This window comes from Cyprinodon tularosa, unplaced genomic scaffold, assembly GCF_016077235.1.
Source record: "Cyprinodon tularosa strain WSP-4 unplaced genomic scaffold, ASM1607723v1 ctg442, whole genome shotgun sequence".
NCBI classification, from domain to species: Eukaryota; Metazoa; Chordata; class Actinopteri; order Cyprinodontiformes; family Cyprinodontidae; genus Cyprinodon; species Cyprinodon tularosa.
This window is the reverse complement of record NW_024039166.1, coordinates 180688-204491: the sequence shown is the minus strand read 5'-3', so window position 1 is coordinate 204491 and position 23804 is coordinate 180688. Positions and strand designations below refer to the sequence as shown.

Here is a 23804-nt window from a genome sequence, read left to right as displayed (position 1 = left end):
GTTTGGCCTCATTAATCTCTGGCCTTGGCTAAACCAAATTGTCCCACTCTCTGTAGCATTAGCATTGGCCATTACACTCAGAAGTGTATGTATATCTATACATTAATTAAGAAAAATATTAGACAGCTCTCTTTTTCTTTTTCTGAAAGTATACCATATAATAATAGAGTGGGGAAAAAAACAAACACAGACGGTCTAAATTCTGTCATAATTCGGTCATTTAAGGAAATATTCTTTATTTATCCCTGTGGGATAAATGAATGGGACAGCTAAAGCTTCTCTACCACTGAAAATACCGGGTTAACGCAGGTTTTTCAAGCATGGATGGACCAGCTAACAATTTTGCTTCCTTCCCACTGGCAAAGAAAGCTGGCAGCTGTGTGACCTCTGCCGCCACTGAGTGTCTGGTGACACCATCACGCTGGGTTAGCGTTGATGATGTCACCAGTGGGACAAGAATCAGGAAAGTAAACAATGGAGATTAACATGTAAGTAAGCCAGGGCGTAATCAGTTTGCTTTACTGTTTCGCTCTTTTATCCGTCTGAATCCCTCTCACCAGCTCTGTGCCATGTTTAACGAACGTAAACAGAGTTGTTTCGGCTTGTTAGATCAGACGTGGCTGGCGCAGTGTGTTGACGTCCGTACGTTGCGTTCAATTGTATTATGTGATTTAGCAGGTCAACCCGGTTCTTGTGTTCCCACATGCCGATCAGAGTCACGGCGATTTTAAAAGTGGGTTTCATTTCTGAGTTCTTTACCCGGAAAGACACGCATCAATGAGCTTTTCCTACTGCCACTAAAAGCCGATTGTTTCTGAGTTTAAAAAGGTTCTTGAGTCAGAGAGAAAGGGGTATTACAGGGTGTTCTTAAAAAGATTCAACAAAGATTTATAAATTAAAGCAGAGCAGGAGCAGATTTATAACAGTAATTGTAGTAAAGAGAGTAAAGGATCAAAAACATTGTATATAAGAGACAATATTCAGATCAGTTTGTGAAATGCTTACTCCTAGGCTCAGATACTCTCCTGGAGTTTCCTTAGATTATTATGACATATGAGATAAGTACCACAGAATTATATTTTGTAATAAACACACATCTTTAGAACAAGGGTCATATTGAATGCCTGTCTCTCATCTCTGCTCACATATGTCGCTGATGACTGTAATGGTTGCATGTCTCTGAAGAACTTGGTGTGTTTCGTTTCAGGAACAAACCCATTCTGATTACACAAACTGTTTAAATGAATTTTGCTTCAGGTTTTTTCGATTTTCATAGACAGATTTTTTTCTCTCCAGGACATGAAAGTCTCCCTGTGGCGACATTAATAAACAACACGAGACTAAAATAGTTGTGGTTTTATTTGTGAATTTTTTCTTTTGAATTGCAGGTTGCATTGGTGCAGATTTATTTTCTTTTAACTTCTCCATTGCAAAATAGGTTGACCTCTCTAGAGCCCTGCAAACATAGATTAGGAAATGGAAGAAGAAACTCAAAGAAGTGAGGCTGGTTGAGATAAAGCATGTTTATAGACTGCACAGGTTTCAGATCGGTAGAGAGCGAGACTTAGAGGAGTGTCTTGTAGATCTCTACTCTTAATTTCATTTAACCAAGCAGCATTTCAACTGTAAATCAGATCCCTTGTTTACTTTGTTGCAGGGAAAAGCATTCCATATGCCACACATTATTATTTTTAAACTGAAGCAAACATCAAGACCCCAACATTTCCACAGAAACCAAATAAGCTCTGTCATTAGGAGAGAGCTGGGCTGTTTGGAAATGTTCAAACGGCATCATGCTGGCCTCCTTAAAGGAACCCGTTTCTGTTTTATTAGCTGTTTGAATAGAAGCGGTGTTTCAGCTTGACAGCGTTCTAGTGAGAAAGGTCAAGTTAATTTAAGCCTAGTATTTTATAAATATAGAAATAAGAAAAGTGTTTTGCTAGCATACCACCATGTGTTCTATTTATTCTAACCTTCTGTTACTTTAGCCTGTATTCCTCAGCAGGACTGTTTTTTTGCTGATGCATTTAGTTGTTTTTTTTATGGGACTGACAATAAAACAGAGTAAATCATTAAACTGCAGAACCAGAGTTCTTCATAGAAACATTTTCCGTAATTGCTGATTTCTAAGAGCTGCGTAAAGCTGAATCATAAGCACAACCAAGAGTGATAGAGGGATGAAATATAACACTCACTTTTGAAGTATAATCTTTTATGGATTGTCTGGGATTAAGTTCTCAGTCAAACAGTCAAAGTAGTAGCATCATCAGCTGCTTGGTGTGGAAACAAGACACCAGTCTGCAGCTTAGAGAGCGACCAACAGATGGGTCCCTCTGATTTCTATCAGATGTCGGCAAACATGTAGCAATAGGGCCAACTGTTACTCTGATAATACTGATACTAAGAAAGGACTTGTTTTTTCTGAGACATTTTATTGCAGTTATATACCCACTTTCAACTATGAATAATATTTTGTTGGTTTCAGAAGACGGCACAGTGGCGAAGTGGGTAGCACTGCTGCCTTGCAGGAAGAGGATTATGGGTTCAATACCCAGCCTGGATTCTTTCTGCATGGAATACAGTATGAGTTCTCTCCGCATACTCCAGCTGCCTCCCACAGTGCAAAAACTTGACTGACTGACTTAATTGGCTTCTCTAAATTGTCCTTAGGTGTGAGTGTGTGTGCATGGTTGTCTGTTGCAACTCTGACAATGACTAAGCTGGAGAAAATGGATGGATGGTTTCGTATTTCTGTTTTCTCCAAGTTGCATTGTAACATTCCCCCATATTTATTCTATCTTTGCATATTATAGTTTTTAATCAAACGGTTTCAAATGGTTTCAAATTTAAACAGTTTCAAAGCTACAGGGTAATTGGTGTACTAGTGCAAGATGCTCGATGATAAGATCCCTTATGCCCCCCCAAGTTTGGCATGGTTCACTATTTTCAATGATGGCGTATTTTACTGTTTCATGATTGTAAAGCAAACCACTGACATTTATTTGGGTATAGGAGTAAAGCTGATGGACAAATGCTTGGTGGCCTCATTGCGTCAAGCATTATTTGTTTTGGAAAGGGTTTTTATCATCATACTGTCATGTGTCATTGGAGCGAATTTGTATTTAAGAATCTAAGAATATTAGCTCAAAATTTCTCAGATTCACGTCACTGTACTTGACCTAAATAATTTAAGTCCTTCAGTTAAGTTTGAGGTATGTAAAACACAATCGACTCTAAAGCAAATGACAAATAATTAGTTGAATTGATTTGTAAAACAAACTAAACAGGGTTACATAAAAGCTTTCATAGCAGCTTTACATTTATAAAGCCCTTTATATATATATATAAAATTTCATTTTACCCATCTATAGTAAAAATGTTTGATATTTAAAAAAATAGAAAGATATAATAGAACAAAGAGAGTATAGTAGAATACACAATAGAAAACCATGCAATAGAAATGAATATTTTAGACTTATTTTCTTTAGCCCTTTCGCAGTACTGTATCTTTCTGCTTCCCTTAATCTTATTGGCTTGATGATCCTTTTTCTTGAATTTCTTAAGAATTTCTGTTTATGATGGAAACATACCAGCTAGCATTAACATGGGGCAGCTGCTACAGGAAGCTGTAAAAAAATTTGAAATTAGAAATAAAAAGGAAACTGTTTCTTTCTCTGCTTAATGGACAAAAAATTGCATAAATTATGCTTTTTGATTATGTTGCCTTCAGTATTTATTGTTGATTAGTCAAAATCAGTAATGGCCCAGTATGAGTAACCGTGTTTACATAAATTAATTGCACATTTTCTCAGAGATTCAATAGAATTTGTTTGTCTCAGAAAACCTAGTTATTGGGAATGAACAAACTCAAAAGATCTTTTCGTTTGTGTTTTACTTGCACATGATCACAGTCTAAAATAGGTCTACAGATCTGTCACCACATTTCCGTGGCCAAAACAAAACTCTAACCAGTTCAATCTTTTTCATGTGTTTGGAAGAATTATTTTCTCCCTTTTTTTGCTGGTGGTTGAAAGGAAAACCTAGATACTTATCAGGGTGGGACTCCCCAGTGAACTGCCATCTATTTTGCTGCTTAGCATTTGTTTGTTTAGGTTTATCTCAGCTCCTGTCCTTATCTTTTTGAACGATCTCTATCTGAAAATACCGACCAACTTGGATAAGAGGGCACTGTAAATGACACACTTTCAGCTTTCATTCAGCCTTATTACTCAGTGACCCTCCTGTCAACACCATAAACTGCTGAAAGGACGCTAAGAGGCTTTAAACTGAAGCAACAGGATTTTGATTGACAAAGAAATCGTTGTTTTGTAATAAAAAATGAAGAAAAACAGAACCATAAATTATTCCAAAGATTTTCACTTATAAGGTAATTTTAAAAAGTAGTATTTTAACCTAATTCTTACTGAAGAGCCTTTGGCACTGATAGTAAAACAAAATAGTTTTGGAAGAGTTGGCAATAAATCACTGAGTTAAACAGGGAGTCTGTGTTTGAAATGGGACTTACAGTTATGCTATTTTGCTGTTACCACAGAAAGACTCCCTTATGCTGTTTGAGGTCAAACCAGCAGCTTTTACTCATCTTGTTTGATTGGAAATCAGTGTAAAGTAAAAAAAAAGAAATTAGATGTAGTACATCTACTGTAGACTGTAAAAAAAAAAGTCTGGGTGTTTACAAAGAATAACTAGAACATCTCGGAAGTTTTTTTTTTTTTAAGATTTAGATACAGTCCCACTTTACAAGCTTTTTTTCCAAACAAAATTAAGTTATTTTCAAATCAAATAATACATATAATAAAAGCACCACTTTTTAATGCAAAATGCAGAGAGAAACACCAAAGAAGAAAAGTTTTAGAGTTATAAACATCCGTTGGCCTTTGAATTTGTTGGTTCCAGTCCTTCCATCTGACCAGAAGACATCCAGCACCTCGGCATGCCTACTGAGAAGTTGCTTTTGAGGCATTGCATTACTGAGTTCAATGCAAAGCATTGGATCAAGTGGTGTTAAACATCTGTGCATTTAAGAGTAGAGGAGATATTCTACTGTGATCATATCTTTCACTGACTCTCTTTACGTCTGGAAATCAGATGGATGAATCTGAGTTTAGCAGCTGCAAGGAGATCAAACACCTGCTTTACTGCAATTTGTTAGGTTTAAAGATTGATGGAAAGAGAGATTATAGAAAGTATGGTTTGGGTTCTTGATCTGAACCTATATGAGCTTAGGCCAGATGAGCAAATACATGAGCTTTATTCTCTAGTTAAAACTCTACCCTTCTTCATGTTGTTGAAGGTTGTTCCACTTTGTTTAAAGTTAGCTATCAGTTCATGACTCGTTTCTGATAACGGTAAAAAGTCTCATCACTTTCTGGCATATTTACTCCCTTGTTAGTTAACAATCCATCTTCTTCTCCAGAAGCTGCCGGGGTAACCTACCCGACTCTAATGTTTGTGTTTAATCCCTCATCCCTGCTCTTGCTGTCTGTCTGCGATTATGTGATACACCGGGGCCTGCATGTGATCCTCCGGCAGCATTCTTCTGCTCTTTGATCATGAGACACTCTGTGTTTTGTCTGTCAGGGTAAAACACGGGGCTGCACACCCTGCAGTAGACAGCAGTACACCGGGACACGTTCTGAGGAACCCTCAGAAATCATCATCTGCATCCAATTTCATCTGCTGCACCTCATATCTTCTCATGTTGGACTCACCATAAGCATTTTTCTTTATTTCAGCTTTTCCTTGATCTGTTTTAGTGATTAGTGATCAATTAAGCTTTAAGGCTGTGAAAGCCTCACTGAGAGCTGCTGCTTCCTGTTGTTATTTTCTCCCAGAATGTCAGCCAATAGTAATAATCCTGGGCATGTGCCTCTAAGTCCTGCAGAGGGGTCAGGGAGCAGGCTTATCTAGAAAATAAAAAAAAGAAATTTGTTAATTTCACAAACTGAAGCTATTTTGAGACATTTGTTTCAGAATCGTCTAAATCTTAAAGTGCAGCGCATTTAACCTTGAAAAAAAGCTTGACCCACTTTCAGTTCCTCAGGATGATGGAATACAGTCATATTGGCAAACTTTTAAAACAGGTTTTAGTAACACTTTAAAGATATTCAACTTCAGAAGTCAATATTTTGTCTATCTGACCTATTTTCAGTAGTAGGTTGTTCTTTTAAAAGAAGAATAAGGAAGGATGACCACAGCCTTTTAAACAGTTTTAGGCTGATTTCCCCTTGGAGATCTTTATGCAATTTTCTTATTTTCAGCTATTTAAATAGGGCTTAATTTCATTTAGTTTGTCTTTAATAAATAAAACAATTAATTAAGAAATAAATGACAGAAAAATACAGAAAAGTTTTAAAAGCAATCTTGTTTGCTTTTGATTTTCAAATCTTTTAAATAATATCCCTTTTTAAAAGTTAAAAATTAAACTATTAACTATTAATTGAACTATTTCTAGTTAACAAAGAAATAGGGAATATGAAAAAATATTTATTTAAAACAATGCAATTAAAAGAAGAAGCAAACTTAGAACTGCTTTTAAATGCCGCTTTCAACTGATGAAAAGCTTCATTTTCAGAAGGTTTTATGCAAAAACTCTTTTATCACTGCACCCGTTTAGTGGAGCTTTAAACAAATCAGGTTCAGACTTAAATTTAGGGGGGAAATAATTATTGTTTTGGCTCTATCTCTGTGAGGCTCCTCCCCTGGAGGCCTATAGCCATTATCATAAAAACTTAACCCCAGCTGTTATAATAAAAACCTATATTTATGATATATGATTACATGCTGTTTGTTTTAAATTGTAGAAAATAAATGGCAACATTTTAATTATTGACAAAAAAAATATATGTTTAAGGGACTTCCCTTAATAAAACCCTCCTGTGTTTTTTTCTACCTTCAAAGAAGCTGTGAGGAGCTCTTACCTGTTAATTAGACCAGAGAAACGCCCTCCTGCAGAAAAAAGGAACCACTCCTCACTAATAAATACTCCTGTACACATATACAGCCTTCATGAGGTCACCTACTAATTCCTAGGGGTGTAAATCACATCCATCATGGCGATTCGATTCAGTATCGATTTCCTGACCCAACGATTCGATTATTTTCGATACTTAAGAATACACCACGATTCGATTCGATCCGATTAATCGATTAATCGGTTAATTTTTTTTTTATTATTATTTATTTTTATTTTTATTTTTACACCTTACAGGCTAAACAAAGTTTCAAGTTTGAAATAAATCAATGAAAGCTGTAATATCATTATGCATTTTCTTTAGAAACAACAGCAAATAACAGAAGTAGAAAAGTTGCATCAAAAAATACTGCAAAAATACTGCACAATATCAGTGTAATGAGTTCAATGCAATACCTCGGCTCCAGAGAAACTGTCCAACATATTTTTTTAGAATGTAATAAATATATTCAGGAAAGAGAGATGTTGTGTAGAGAGTTAGACAGGAATAAAAATAAACTACATATAAGGGAATTGTTTCAAAGGTCATCTGGGGATGTAGTTTTTGGGGGTATTTTTAATTTTCTAAGAAGAACGGGTATTTTAGGGAGAATATAATAGTTTGTCTGGTCCATACTCCATTCTGGAAGGTGGCGGTAATGCACCTATAAGTTGTTTGCCAACCGCCATTAAAAAAAAGAAGAAGAAGAAGAAGGCTCCAGAGTGTTGACGTCACCGCCCCTTGAGAGACGCTCCGCTGCACCTCTCCCAGATTGTAGCTGACCGCAAACAGTGCACCAGACAGGAGGCCGGCTAGTTTTGTTTTTATGACCGAAATTGCGGAAAACAACTCGTGAAGTCTGACCCGCTAGAAGAGCGAGGTGCGCGAGAACGCTGGGAGCCTTTTTCCAGCTGAATCTCCGCTCTTTTTGCCCCATTGTCCCTCCGTCGTCGGACTAAACTCGCCCCCACTTCCTCATCGCCTCGGCCGTATCTAGACCCACAGCGTGTAGCCCAGACCACGCTTCAATACTGAGCATAATTTAAAAATGTCTGTGTGAAGCTTGCTGCAACAAACTGCTGTAATGCTGCGTTCACACCGGGGGCAGCTGGCGCGACAGAAGCAGCGAGTTTACATGCAAAGTCAATGTTGACGCGCGTCAAGGCGCAGCAAAATGTCCCGCGGCGCGTTTCGAGCAGCAAGCGCAGCGCGTCTGAGCAGCCGAAGCAGCGCGTCGGGCGATTTTGGCATCTGACGCGCGCGACGCGCCGCAAACGCGCTGCTGCTCGAGATGGAAAAATTGAATTTTTGCTGCTCGACGCGCCGCGTCAACCAATCAGAGAAGCTGATCTGGGAGCTGGCTGGGAGAGAGACACAGCGCTGATGACACAGACTGCTCTGATCACTTCTCTTAAACAGTTTATTAAAGCATAATTAACTTAAAATATATACATCTGCCGGCAGAATATGTTCGCTTTTATTATTCTGGTGCCTGCAGACCGGATTATTTAGATGAAAAACACCTACCAGCCACAGCGGTAAACCGCGAGGAGGCGACCCGGCCAGAGGCTGCTGATGAATGGATTCCTTCTGTCGGCGCACCGCTGGTATGTGGGGGTCTGAGCGGCTCCGACAGAAATAATATTGGGAGGCAGGATTGTAATCTGGATGAACTGACTGCACTGATGAAGTTTTCAGGTGTATTTTCTCACTTAAAAACATATTAAAACTACTTTATTCCCACTGATCACAGCAAATATACACTATATTGCCAAAAGTATTTGCTCACCTGCCTTGACTCACATATGAGCTTAAGTGACATCCCGTTCCTAATCCATAGGGTTCAATATGACGTCGGTCCACCCTTTGCAGCTAGAACAGCTTCAACTCTTCTGGGAAGGCTGTCCACAAGGTTTAGGAGTGTGTTTATGGGAATTTTTGACCATTCTTCCAGAAGCGCATTTGTGAGGTCGCACACTGATGTTGGACGAGAAGGCCTGGCTCTCAGTCTCCGCTCTAATTCATCCCAAAGGTGTTCTATCGGGTTGAGGTCAGGACTCTGTGCAGGCCAGTCAAGTTCATCCACACCAGACTCTGTCATCCATGTCTTTATGGACCTTGCTTTGTGCACTGGTGCACAGTCATGTTGGAAGAGGAAGGGGCCAGCTCCAAACTGTTCCCACAAAGTTGGGAGCATGGAATTGTCCAAAATGTCTTGGTATGCTGAAGCATTCAGAGTTCCTTTCACTGGAACTAAGGGGCCAAGCCCAGCTCCTGAAAAACAACCTCACACCATAATCCCCCCTCCACCAAACTTTACACTTGGCACAATGCAGTCAGACAAGTACCGTTCTCCTGGCAACCGCCAAACCCAGACCCGTCCATCAGATTGCCAGATGGAGAAGCGCGATTCGTCACTCCAGAGAACGCGTCTCCACTGCTCTAGAGTCCAGTGGCGGCGTGCTTTACACCACCGCATCCGACGCTTTGCATTGCACTTGGTGATGTATGGCTTGGATGCAGCTGCTCGACCATGGAAACCCATTCCATGAAGCTCTCTGCGCACTGTTCTTGAGCTAATCTGAAGGCCACATGAAGTTTGGAGGTCTGTAGTGATTGACTCTGCAGAAAGTTGGCGACCTCTTCGCACTATGCGCTTCAGCATCCGCTGACCCCGCTCCGTCAGTTTACGTGGCCTACCACTTCGTGGCTGAGTTGCTGTCGTTCCCAAACACTTCCATTTTCTTATAATACAGCTGACAGTTGACTGTGGAATATTTAGGAGCGAGGAAATTTCACGACTGGATTTGTTGCACAGGTGGCATCCTATCACAGTTCCACGCTGGAATTCACTGAGCTCCTGAGAGCGACCCATTCTTTCACAAATGTTTGTAAAAACAGTCTGCATGCCTAGGTGCTTGAATTTATACACCTGTGGCCATGGAAGTGATTGGAACACCTGATTCCAATAATTTGGATGGGTGAGCAAATACTTTTGGCAATATAGTGTAGCTGCAAGGCAGAGAAAAGGATAGTGAAGCTCTGCCCAACGCGCGTCAGAGCCACTTTTGGACCGCGCAGCGAGAGCAGCAAAGCTGCTTCAGACGCGCGTCAGAATTCACTGGTACAAGCAGCAAAAATGAAGCAGCAGACGCGATTTTGCTGCTTTTGCTGCCCCCGGTGTGAACGCAGCATAAGAGTATAACCAGGAAGCGCGGTAGGAGGGGAAAATAGGTTTAGCGCCACCGCAGCACGGGAGGAAGAATTACGCCCAGGAGCAAATGGATAAAAATAGACCGGAGGGAAAAAAAAAAACATTAATCGATTATCTTGCGGACGTGTCGATGCATCGGATCGTCGGCTTTTGGATCGATGCATCGATACAAAACGATTATTATTTACAACCCTACTAATTCCCCTGTTTGTGTGTAAATGTGGCCAAACCATTGATAGGGTTCAGGTATTTCTAGAAGTTTAATATTAGCCGACCTCAAGCCTTTTTTTTGTTTGTGTTTTTTATTAAATAATTTTGCTTGCTGGAATTAGCTCAACTAACCTCACAGAAATCCTCAAATTTACCCCATGCAGCCAAACCAACCTCTAAATCCTAAGTTGTACTGGCATCTGCAGGAAAAATAGTTGAAGATCAGGTAATACATGATATAATCTCCTACATTTTTAATCAATCCATAAATTCAATGCATAAATATTAGAATGCATTCATTGTAAGACATGTTTTTTGTTTAATCTACACATGCATTTGATGATTATATGTTGCATTCTGTCCCATCACAGGGGACACAGTGAGGTCTGTTGCACAGCGTCTCTGCTTTTAAACTGGATTAATTTTTAACCAGACATTCAGCTGCTGTCTGCTTTTCCCACAGGACCCGCTTTTATAACCATGCAAAAGCAGAATCTGTACTCTTTTACTCAAATAAAATCCAAACTAAAGCTTTTAGAACAAGTTTTAAAAGTTTTTTTTTGTCTACTTGCTCCATATTAACCCAACCAGAGTAATTTAATCAGGCAGCAGATGCAGCAGACTAGATAAACTTAATTTAGAAGCACCCAAATACAGTTAGTGACCTCCATCTGCTCCTGCAGCCTGAACAACCTTCTGTGCTTCGGATTATTTAGATTTTTCTTTTGTCCTCTGACGTGTTTGAATTTTCGGAGGCCTACATTTAAAAAGTTTAAGAGAGAAAATAACACTAAGTAGATTTTAACATTGTGTAGTGGAAAAAAATTTTCTTTTGTGTGTTTACATACATTACATTTTTCACTAATAGGAATAAATTGATGTTTTCCAAATATGCCTGCACACAGTGAATGTCTTTTAAGCTCAGCCAGTTTCAGGACAAAGATTAATAGTGACAGCAAACCTTGAGGAAGTGATTGGTTAGTGACTCACATGTAGCTCTGGTGACCCTCCTGGTTTCACCATCAGTCGCCGTGATCGGAGCCTCAGGCTGGGTTGGAAACACTATAGGTTGTGTCACCAGTGGAATGTGTGTAATGTGTAACTGGTGGAGCTACAGATCATCCATCTCACCCTAACAGCATTCTTATGTCCAAACCTCTTCATCGCCACGTCTCTGTATATGTGGCTGAAGCAATGTTAAGCATGTGCAGAAGTCATGTGTCCTTTCTCAATGGCACCTCAGACTGCATGAAGGTCTTTCATAGATTGTATTTAAAAGTATGGAAAACTGTTGATTTGTGTTTAAATAACTTCTTTTGAGAAATCCAAAGGTGACTTCAGGCCAGATGTTCGACACCTGGATCTTTCTATCTGTTTCTCCTTACTTCTCTATGGCTAAAGCAACCTTATTTTAGCCCTCTCTGTCCAATTTATTTTATATTGTTCAAGATTCAGAATGCTAAAAAAAAAAAAAAAACTGACCAAGAGAGTGAAAACAACTATTTAAAACAGCTTTTTCTTCACGCAGCCCAAAGTAAAGCCTTCAGTGCTGCAGATTTAGCCTTGGTAACAAGATACTCGATCTCTGGGTGAGCCAGACTGGAAGGTTGAAACGGCCTCAGACTCAGAGGAGCTGACTCACATCCCAGCCAGCTTCATGCTTGGCTGAAGTGGCCGCCGAAGGTCGATGCCTGAAGATGCCAATAGAACCATATCATCTGCTAAAAGCCACACGGACTCCTTGTTTTATTACATCCCACACCCTGCTAATCTATACTTTAATATCCAGGATAATAATACTGGATATTAACGTACAATTATGCAAACTCATAGGTAACATAAGGTTCAGTGTCTTTCAAATGGCACATTGACATGCAGCTGCTAAAAGCTGTAATCAAACCCTTAACTTTCTGACTACAAGATGACCCCTATTTCCACTAATCAACAGTAAACTCTTTAGATTGCTATCTTGGAAGAGTTTAGAAGCGTTACCGGTAGTTCTTTTTCTGCCTTAAAACTGTTGTCAGATTATTAGGTCTTCACCAGGACTCTGCAGTAAAGGGAAGTTTGCTGAGGTAGTAATTCTGCACAATTAGAATCAGGTAAGTTGGATCTGGGGTTTCTCTAATAGTTGCAGGACGCTGACCCACAATGGCTGGAGTTTGAAACACCTGCTGTAGTCTGAAACCCAAGTTTTGCTACATTTATATAATTCTTTTCCCCCTCTTTAATCCTGCAAAGTGTCAGAAAGGTCTAGGATTAGTAGGTCCCTAGATAGGAAAGGTCTGTTAAGCCATAATTACTTTGCTGTTCCCTTTTTATGTAAAATAAGCCCCCAATCTGAGGGTTACATGAAGATTAATGGGTTTTGCAGAGGTTAGCCACATGTGGGAAAAGTTTAAATTGAGATTTAAGAGGTAAGTCAACATTTTCAAGCCACTAAAGAGTATTTAATAACTAGATATGGTTTGACAAAATGACTGAGAGGCCACAATAAATACCAGAGAGGTCATTTTCTTCTTATACTGCTTGCATCATTTGTATATTGTAAGAAAATAAGTTAGTTTAATCAAAATCTCACTTATTTTAATAGTTCAGGTGGTAATTATGTTTCCAGCCATCCATCCATGAATGCAGTTTTTGCAAGACTAACCAATAAGCAAATAAGTATAGTATATACACTCACCGGCCACTTTATTAGGTACCCCATGCTAGTAACGGGTTGGATCCCGTTTTGCCTTCAGAACTGCCTCAATTCTTCGTGGCATAGATTCAACAAGGTGCTGGAAGCATTCCTCAGGGAGTTTGGTCCATATTGACATGATGGCATCACACAGTTGCCGCAGATTTGACGGCTGCACATCCATGATGCGAATCTCCCGTTCCACCACATCCCAAAGATGCTCTATTGGATTGAGATCTGGTGACTGTGGAGGCCATTTGAGTACAGTGAACTCATTGTCATGTTCAAGAAACCAGTCTGAGATGATTCCAGCTTTATGACATGGCGCATTATCCTGCTGAAAGTAGCCATCAGAAGTTGGGTACATTGTGGTCATAAAGGGATGGACATGGTCAGCAACAATACTCAGGTAGGCTGTGGCGTTGCAGCGATGCTCAATTGGTACCAAGGGGCCCAAAGAGTGCCAAGAAAATATTCCCCACACCATGACACCACCACCACCAGCCTGAACCGTTGATACAAGGCAGGATGGATCCATGCTTTCATGTTGTAGACGCCAAATTCTGACCCTACCATCCGAATGTTGTAGCAGAAATCGAGACTCATCAGAACAGGCAACGTTTTTCCAATCTTCTATTGTCCAATTTCGATGAGCTTGTGCAAATTGTAGCCTCAGTTTCCTGTTCTTAGCTGAAAGGAGTGGCACCCGGTGTGGTCTTCTGCTGCTGTAGCCCATATGCCTCAAAGTTCGACGTACTGTGCGTTCAGAGATGCTCTTCTGCCCACCTTGGTTGTAACGGGTGGTTATTTGAGTCACTGTTGCCCTTCTATATGCTCGGTTTGAACTGCAGGAGATTGTCTTGACCATGTCTACATGCCTAAATGCACTGAGTTGCCGCCATGTGATTGGCTGCTAAGAAATTAAGTGTTAACGAGCAGTTGGACAGGTGTACCTAATGAAGTGGCCGGTGAGTGTATGTTAATAAACTATTGTGATTTTTCTTCAGAATTAAGGACATGAATTAATGGTTCAATGAAAATGTGCCAGGAAAAGTGAAGTTTTTACACAAAATGTAATAAAGTTCACCAATTTTTATCACATATTTGTAAAACCTGGATTTTCTGATACTAATTTTAGCCCATTCTAATTTCTTTTTAAAAATTACAGTAGTTATATGATGTCAGATGGTGTTTGTTCAAGCATTTTTTTTTATTTTACAAGTACATGATTGTTTACAGACATAAGTTTTTAGATGAGCAGAAGGCAAATACGTCTTGTCATTTACATCTTAAATATTAACAAAAATAAATTGAATACATATATAATAAATTATTTCTAATATCTTCTCCATATAAAAATGAGGTATGAATACATACAGCAGCAATCTAACATGTTTTATTTGTAGTCTTTCGTAGGTTGTCAAAGAGTCAAATGAAACTGCATCCAAAATAAACACATAGCAGCATTTCTGTTTGTTCCTTTTACCCTGAATGGTCCAAAAAAGATAAATATCATCATTTCCAAATCCAGCATTTAGCATAAAAGACAGGCTCAAAGCTCTGAAGGATAAATTTAGAAAACTTGCTGTAATACAACCAACCTTCCTGTTAGCATCTGGTGGTCTTGCTCTCTCTAGCACCATAAATGAACCACAGAACTCCCCCAAAATGTATATAATATATTTTTTAAAGCTTTTTCCATATCTTCCATAACTTTATCTGACTTAATTATTTTAAATACCTTTCTGGTACTAAAAGGAGCTTTTCCTCAGAGTCACCTCTAGACAGCCTGGTGGCGCTAAATGTAGGGCTGAAACTATTAATTGTAATTAATTATTTATTTGAATAATTTTAATCTAAATTTGCCAACCAATTAATTAAGTGGAGCATAAAAACATGCAGTTTGATAGAGTAACAAGCAATTCAGCGCATTAATTAAGCCAAAACTGTACACAATACCTATACAACTTATAAAATGAGAAACCTTGTTTGTCTGTATATATGCTCCATTCAGAACCCTTTAAGCAGTTTCATTTTACCTTCAACTAGTTGAAAATCTGTAACAAATCTACACCCAGAACGTTTTATTATGATATTATTAATAGATTAATTGAGAAAAAATATAATTGCGTTAATCTACTAACAAAATGATTGTTAGTTGCAGCTCTTGTTGAGTGTCTAAGAAAAAAACAACTTTTTTTTGTTTTCTGAATGATATTGGGTTTAGAGATGGAGTTTTCTAGTGTGTTCTAGTTTAAAGCTGTCTTTACAGGAATTGAGTTAATATTTAACCTGACTGGCTCCAAGCCAAAAATCATTGGCCGACCGATTAACATAAGTGATCGCACACATACTATTACTATTAATCTCAGTGTGTGTTTGTTGTTTTTGCATCTCTAGTTTATTTGTGTAAAATCTGACTTGTGATGAAACACTAGCAGATTTATTTCATGCACTTGAGGGCTTCCTCCAGGAATAAGAGCCAGAATCGTAACGTTTTGTGGTATTGCAGTTTTGTGCACAATTTCCATATCAAACAGGAGAAATATGTTCATAATTGCATTACAGTTGTGACTTTAATTAATGTTTGATTATAAATGAATCTTTAATGAGAGTTTCATAGACTGATGCACACTGATGATTGTATCCCAGTTTAGATGAAAAACTATCTATAAAGCTCTATAAATGTGTTAAACTCCTGGATTAAATTCCTAAAAGTTATGAATTATTAGATTTTTTTTTTATTCCATTAACAGGAAGAATTTCAGCATAGTTTAATGTCCCACAGGACTATGGACAGTCCAGTAAAGCAGTGCTGATCCGTGCACTCTGATTGTTTTGAAAGGCTCTCTGCTGTGTTGTATTTCAAAATATCAGATTTTGGTTTGGCTGACCCGCATGTGGCATATTTATTTTGGTCTCTTCTTTTTATTTTTTTCCCCTCCCTGGTTTGAAATTAGTGCTCTTATACATATAACTCTCCCTCTGCTATCTGTGTGTGAGTGTGTATATGTGTGAGGCTGTGTTAGGCTTGATTTAATGCAGATGTAGCATAGGTTCCACTCTGCAGCGGAACCTGCTTTACTGATTTTTGTGGCTTTTTTGCAGCTGGGTGGGCTATTTCATGACCAGTTTAACACGAAGAACCTTTAACATCACTTTCTGTAGTGAATGAAAGTAACTGAACACAGAAACACTTTAATTTACCTCAGTTTGGATCATGTTTACCAACTTGCTTTATGAAAGTGTTATATAAGAAGCTTTAACTCAACCTGCTTAGTCATAAATAAATCTTTTGTGTGTTTTATAGCCATATAAACTCGACAGTAAACCTTTCACTACATTTGATGTACCTTTTCCCTGCAAATTCAACAAAAAATATATCCCAGCAGAAGCTTAGAAAGCCATAACCTCATCTTTTAGGGCTTTCCAAAACAACTGTAACTAAGGAAAGTAATAAAGTAAATAATAAAGAAGTTTGGTTACCCTAACTGATCTAAAGCAGACAATGTTTTTTCTTTTTTTTAGTTTTGATGTCAATCAGCTATGAATAAATGGAATTTATTTCAGACAGTTTTGACAAACAACAATAAAAAAAAAAATCAATGAATCAACAAAATACACACAAAAGAGACGAGTTAACATCAACCAAATAAAACACCAATTTTCAAACATAAATAGAAACAAAACCCTAAACCAAATAAACCTGTCGTTATATACAGAGAAGTGAAATCAATTAATGGAAATTGTCTGAAAAGGTGTTAAACGTTTTAGAAAGTGTAGATATTTGTTCTTCATATCGTCTAGCTGCAAGTCTTGAAAAGCAGCAGCTTTTCATTCAGAGATTCTATTTCTGTAAAGAAAACCTTTTCAGGGTCACATAACATCCCAGAGACACAGCCTTATGAAATGTAACGACCCTGTAATAGAGATACAATCATGGCTTTTATCTTTTGTTGTCAGCCTTTCGTCCTGTGAAGTCTACTTATAAAGGACAACTCAAATGATGGTAAGATGGACATGAAAGCTGTTTGAGTGCCTCTCAGTGCCTGCAGGCCTTCTTCTCAGGTTTGCAGATTAAATTAGAGACAGAGGAGAGACTAACTGAACGTTAGAAAAAAACCTTAAAGGCTAAAGGGAAAGAAAGATGTTCTTACCTGCGTAAAGCCAAACAAATAAATATTTGGGTTTTTAAAATGGTTTCAAAATCATCCATATGACCTTGGAATCCAAAGAGCGATTATAGATTGTGTCATAATTGGTTTTAAGCGATCTGATCCACATGCAGAGAACCACTAAGAGACCAAGGGAAAAAGTTTAACAGGTTTATTGAATGTTGATGAAACACAGAATTAGGAGCTGGAACTCAGTGGACTGGTGAACTGGAACTGGAAAGTCTGAAGGAGAGGTCACAGTGATCAGTTCAGGGACCGTAGGAAAATTGACTGAGGCTTGCATATAGCTGGAGAGAAACTCACGTTTGAGGGGGCTCTTGTTAATCCTTGAATCCAGTTTGTGGGGAATTAATCCAGAGGAGAGGGAACTCGTTGGAGAGCGGACAGGTAGACTTACGTTGGACCCAGAGGAGTAAAGGAGCGGACTGTCACTTGGTTTTCCGATGAGGACTTGAACGTATCATGTGGAGGTCTACCCCTGCTCAGTGTGTACTCAGTAATCCTTCCAGGGGGAGAAGGTCCAGGTTATCCAGTTACACAGGAAGGCTTCCTGCCGAAGAGCAAAGACAAAAACAAGATTAGACTCAGAGAAACAAAGCTTTGGTTAGACTCTGCTAATCTCAGCTTTGCTAGAGTACCCAAAACTGGCAAACACTCTGGCGTCGAGCTAGTGACAGCCCACTGCTCAAATACTCCTCCGGTAATGATCCAACGAGCCGCAGGTGTGCAGGGAGGCCCAACGAGGAACAGGGCACCACCTGGTGGTGGAGGGAGAAAAACACAAAAACAACCCACACAATCTGGATTCCTTACAGATTGAGAGTTTTAAATTTGTACATTTTAAACAATAAGGGGATTAACATAGCTTGCTTCAGAAAGAAAAAGAACAAAAATCAATGTAAAGATGCAATGGAGGCAAAATGAAACAAGATTTTTACTATTATTTTTCCACACATTAGTCTTCCGGCTGCAGCATCCTTCTTATATGTCCTGCCTCTTTTTTTTTGTGGGGTTGGTAACTTTATACTCTGTTGCAAACCATATGTTGGCTTTACTGAGGTCTCAGTGAACCTGTTGAAATGAGCAGAAGTAAACTGCTTTTTTCTTTTGCATCTGAGTGCAATTCCCTCACATACAGAAAGAAAAAAAAAACATGAGCAATGGATGTCTTTTGGTTTACAGTTCTGCTTTTAGCAGATGGTTTGCATTGATGTCTAGTCATTTCTTCATAACAGTGTGGTTGTGGCTTCAATATGGTGTAATGATTTAATCTTTGTGGGCAAATGTTTTATGTCTTCATCTACTTTTTTGCAGATTAGACCATTTTTGCAATTTATAGTCCCAATAGTTTATAATTATAAGCTTTACAGCTGCAATGCTTTAGAAGAGTACTGATTTCTTTTTATTTTTTTTTTTACGTATTTTAACTTTTTATTTCTCACATCTACATGTTTGATTGGAGTTCTGAGCTTAAAAGCAAAGTTTAGGCAAAATTGTAGGCAGCATTTCAACATTTGTTACAAGTTTAATTTGTGATTGAGTAAAGTGTGGCATGTTTTGTACTCATCTCCCCCGAGTCAGTGCTTTGTAAAACTACATTGCTGCATTTACTATACAGCTGCAAATGTTTTTGGGTGTGTCTTTACCAGCTTTACACATCTGCTGAATAATGACTTTATAGCTCTTGCCATAGGATTACTGTCCTGCTTGAAGATGAACCTCTGCAATCTCCAGCTTTTTACATCCTCTACCAATATTTAGATATGAAGTGCCTCCCTGAAAGTTCGTTGATGGCCTGATACTTCCCCTACTATGTTTATGTGGGTGTTGAGTGATGTTATCCTACATAGGGCTACAGTGTTCAGTGCTGCTCACATCAGACTGGATTTTTTTTTTATACATTTGTCATGTGACATACAGGTGCTGGTCATAAAATTAGAATATCATGAAAAAGTAGATTGATTTCAGTAATTCCATTTAAAAAGCGAAACTTGTATATTATATTCATACATTACATACAAACTCATATATTTCAGATGTTTATTTTGTTTAATTTTGATGATTACAAATGACAACAAATGAAAATCTCAAATTCATCATATCAGAAAATTAGAATATTGTGAAAAGGTTCAAAATTGATGGCCCCTGGTGCCACACTCTAATCAGCTAATTAACTCAAACCACCTGCAAAAGCCTTTAAATGGTCTTTCAGTCTAGTTCTATAGGCTACACAATCATGGGGAAGACTGCTGACTTGACAGTTGTCCAAAAGACGACCATCGACACCTTGCACAAGGAGGGCAAGACACAAAAGGTCATCGCTAAAGAGGCTGGCTGTTCACAGAGCTCAGTGTCCAAGCACATTAATAGAGAGGCGAAGGGAAGGAAAAGATGTGGTCGAAAAAAGTGTACAAGCAAGAGAGATAACCGCACCCTGGAGAGGATTGTGAAACAAAACCCATTCAAAAATGTGGGGGAGATTCACAAAGAGTGGACTGCAGCTGGAGTGAGTGCTTCAAGAACCACCACACACAGACGTATGAAAGACATGGGTTTCTGCTGTCGCATTCCTTGTGTCAAGCCACTCTTGAACCACAGACAGCGTCAGAAGCGTCTTGCCTGGGCTAAAGAGAAACAGGACTGGACTGCTGGTGAGTGGTCCAAAGTCATGTTCTCTGATTAAAGTAAATTTTGCATTTCCTTTGGAAATCAAGGTCCCAGAGTCTGGAGGAAAAGAAGAGAGGCACTTCATCCACGTTGCTTGAAGTCCAGTGTAAAGTTTCCACAGTCAGTGATGGTTTGGGGTGCCATGTCATCTGCTGGTGTTGGTCCATTGTGTTTTCTGAGGTCCAGGGTCAACGCAGCCACATACCAGGAAGTTTTAGAGCACTTCATGCTTCCTGCAGCTGACCAACTTTTTGGAGATGCAGATTTCATTTTCCAACAGGACTTGGCACCTGCACACAGTGCCAAAGCTACCAGTACCTGGTTGAAGGACCATGGTATCCCTGTTCTTAATTGGCCAGCAAACTCTCCTGACCTTAACCCCATAGAAAATCTATGGGGTATTGTGAAGAAGAAGATGCAATACACCAGACCCAACAATTCAGAAGAGCTAAAAGCCACTATTAGAGCAACCTGGGCTATCATAACACCTGAGCAGTGCCACAGACTGATCGACTCCATGCCACGCCGCATTGCTGCAGTAATACAGGCCAAAGGAGGCCCAACTAAATACTGAGTGCTGTACATGCTCATACTTTTCATGTTCATACTTTTCAGTTGGCCAACATTTCTATAAATCCTTTGTTTTTATTGGTCTTCAGTAATATTCTAATTTTCTGATATGATGAATTTGAGATTTTCATTTGTTGTCATTTGTAATCATCAAAATTAAACAAAATAAACATCTGAAATATATGAGTTTGTATGTAATGTATGAATATAATATACAAGTTTCACTTTTTAAATGGAATTACTGAAATCAATCTACTTTTTCATGATATTCTAATTTTATGACCAGCACCTGTATATGCCGTATGGCAAATTGTAAAAATAATTTCTCATTATATTCTTTTAAAGATGACATCCTTCTTGGTATGAGATGATGTTCTCTAACAAAGCAGCTAGGTCTTCACAGAGCAGTTCTAATCATATTTAAAATGAATTCCTATTCCTATTCCTATTCCTATTTAAGTTGAATTCCTAAGGCCCTTTGTTATCCCAGATGTTTTATTAGAGATTATCTGAGTGAAAGAGGCCGAATAAAGATATATTGGGGACAATCTTCAGTTTATAAGCTAAAGAATGACTGCACCCAACAAAAGGTTTGTGATGTTTATGCTATGCCAGCAGGGGCAGAGCTAGATGGGGGGCTAGGGGGGGCCATGGCCACCCTTAGACAATCAATGGCCACACCTACCATTTTTTCCCCTCTAGTACAGATGGTGGCAACAGTAATACTCTGAAGTTGAATATTCAAAACATTTTATTTTTTCATATATTAACATTTACTTAACAACAAAAAACACTGTGAATAATTATGCACATCAATATACTGACATTAAAGATGATAACTAAAGAATCCATGCTCTTTTCAGAACTAGATTTTGTGTTATATGGGGTAAAGAGAAAATTATTTGTCTCTGCAAGTCATATAGGAGTATTCAGTGAGATCATAGTTAAATATTTTTAATAAAAATTTATTAAATAATAAATTTATGTAGATATTAGTACTTGCTAATGTATTTTTTTTTTGCAGACTGATTATTGGTAAAAGTAACTAATGAAAAGGAAAGATGATCGCCCCAGAACTCAAACCTGAAAGAATTGTATCCACTATACCTTTTATCTAGGAAGATGTTTAAAAATATGTGTCTATTTTTTAGCAAAGGCTTTAGAAAAGGATATTTTGTCTTTATTTAGAAAATATGGATGTTGTGCTCATTAATTTTCCTGTTGGAACAGTGTAGAGTGACCCAGAGGTTCTGGCACCTATCAACTTTCGGCCACCCCTCAGTATACATTGGTTATTTCCTGGCCACCCTTGTAAAAATTTTCTGACTACGCCCCTGTATGCCAGCAATTTATCTAATGCTTTATCTTAATACAATGGTTATGGTTATTTCTCTCTTTTTTTGTTTTTGTCAAGTATTGCTCTCTTTATGGTTTCTAAATAATATCGGAATTAGGCTGCTGAAATAAACTCTTGGAAATTAAAATAACATAAAGATCAGAGGTGTCAAGTAACGAAGTACAAATACTTCGTTACTATACTTAAGTACACTTTTTAGGTATTTACACTTTACTCCATTACTTTTTTTTTTCCTACTTCTGACTTCTACTCATTACATTTTCACATAAGTATCTGTATTTTCTATTCCTTACATTTTTAAAACAAACGTTACTCGTTATTCTTTGCTTCAGTTTAGTGAAAACTAGTGTCTTTGGATGAGTCATATAACGCAAACACTCATTGGTTAGCCAATGGAAATCATCGAAAGCAAGCAGGTTTTCTTAAAAACTGCAAAAGCGAATTGTCCATGCCATGCTACAATGTCAGATTCAGAAAAAGATGTTGAAATGTCTGAAAGGTCGGACACAGGCGAGAGCGTATCGGGAGATGGAGACGGAGACCAACAAGACCTCCCTCATCCTTGGCCCTGTCTCAAAGAATTATACAAAATAGTCAAGAAATAATACAAAAATTGAGCTTTCAATTCATATAGTGGCATCTGGCTGTTTTTTTTTTAAAGATTACTTTATACTTTTATACTTTATGTAGTTTTTGGAGCAAACACTTTTTAACTTTTACATGAGTAAAGAGGTCAAGTTGAAACTTCAACTTTTACCAGAGTGTTTTTTAAACTGCAGTATCCATACTTCTACTTAAGTGACAAATGAGTGTAGTTTTGACACCACTGATAAAGATTAAGGAATTAGTTTTGAAGGAATAGCCTTAATTGTGGGATATTTCTACAGGCTTTTGGGTTTAATTTTTAACCAAACTTAGAAAATCGTAATTAAATATCTGATTGGCTGCTGATTATACAGGGTGGGCGTACTTAAAATTTGAAGACAGATGATTGGTTAATTTCTTGTAGTGGGAGGGGCTTCACTGTAGCTCGCCTGCTGTCACAGAGGAGCCACACATTGAACCGTGGGGCAGAGGCGTCGACTGACTTGTGGACCTAGAGGGATATATTTCGGTTATTTCAATTAATTCATTAGACTTAATTTAACCAACAAAATATACTTTTTTTTCTTTAAGAAGTAAGTGGGGTTATTTACATTTTAAAATGGAGCAATTTAAACGAGTTTCAGCCATACCGGTGGACTTATTCCAGTAAACCAAGAAGAGGAAGGGAGACAGTTGAGCGGATTTGAAAGAGGGAATCACCGGATAACAAAGACTCCGGCGGGGTAATCTCCGTGTCTGGCCTGTTTTTATTACGTCAGCTGCATACATATATATTATTTATTTTCGGAGGAGGAGGGGGGATTTAATGCGACCGGGTCCGCGTCGGGAAGTTTGTCCGCAAATGACGTGGAATAGCACGATGAGCAGCGGCTACAGCAGCTTGGAGGAGGACTCCGAGGAGTACTTTTTCACAGCCAGGACCTCTTTCTTCAAAAAACCTTCCGGGAAACTTACAGACAGCAAGGTAACCACTAAGAAAATAATACAACTTTTATCAGATACATGTAAAAAAAACTTGTTTTAAATGAAACAAATGATATCCATGTTAAGTGTCCACCCACCTGTTGTGTAAGATTTGTTTCACCTGACAGTCAGGTGGGAACCATCTTTAAGGTTTTAAAACAATTTCTTTTTAAGACAAAACGGTTTTATGCTTTTAAATTCTAACATTTTCATACAGAGTGGGGTTTGGCAGCTGTTGGAGCGAGTTTTACTAGAACATTAGTCACAAGAACACAGTTTTTCAAGTTTCACCAGGAATTTGACAAGAGGTCCAGTTTGGCAGGAATTTGACTCTTTAAAAATCCTGAATGTTAACAAGGGGGAGAAAAGCTCTAGAATGAATGGGCCA

General features: G+C 38.4%; 1 protein-coding gene across 4 annotated transcripts in view; it reads left to right on the top strand.

The window, feature by feature from the left end:
- The window catches only part of rassf3 (Ras association domain family member 3), a 72660-nt gene that overhangs the window by 22913 nt on the left and 25943 nt on the right, over positions 1–23804 (top strand). The window contains exon 1 of one of the 4 annotated variants that reach the window (XM_038300220.1): positions 22898–23417. The exons of the other annotated variants lie outside the window; for them this stretch is intronic. Coding sequence (XP_038156148.1) covers positions 23259–23417 — 159 coding nt within the window. The 5' untranslated portion in view covers positions 22898–23258. Of the gene's footprint in view, positions 1–22897; positions 23418–23804 lie in introns of those variants that run through there. 4 annotated transcript variants of the gene reach the window in all.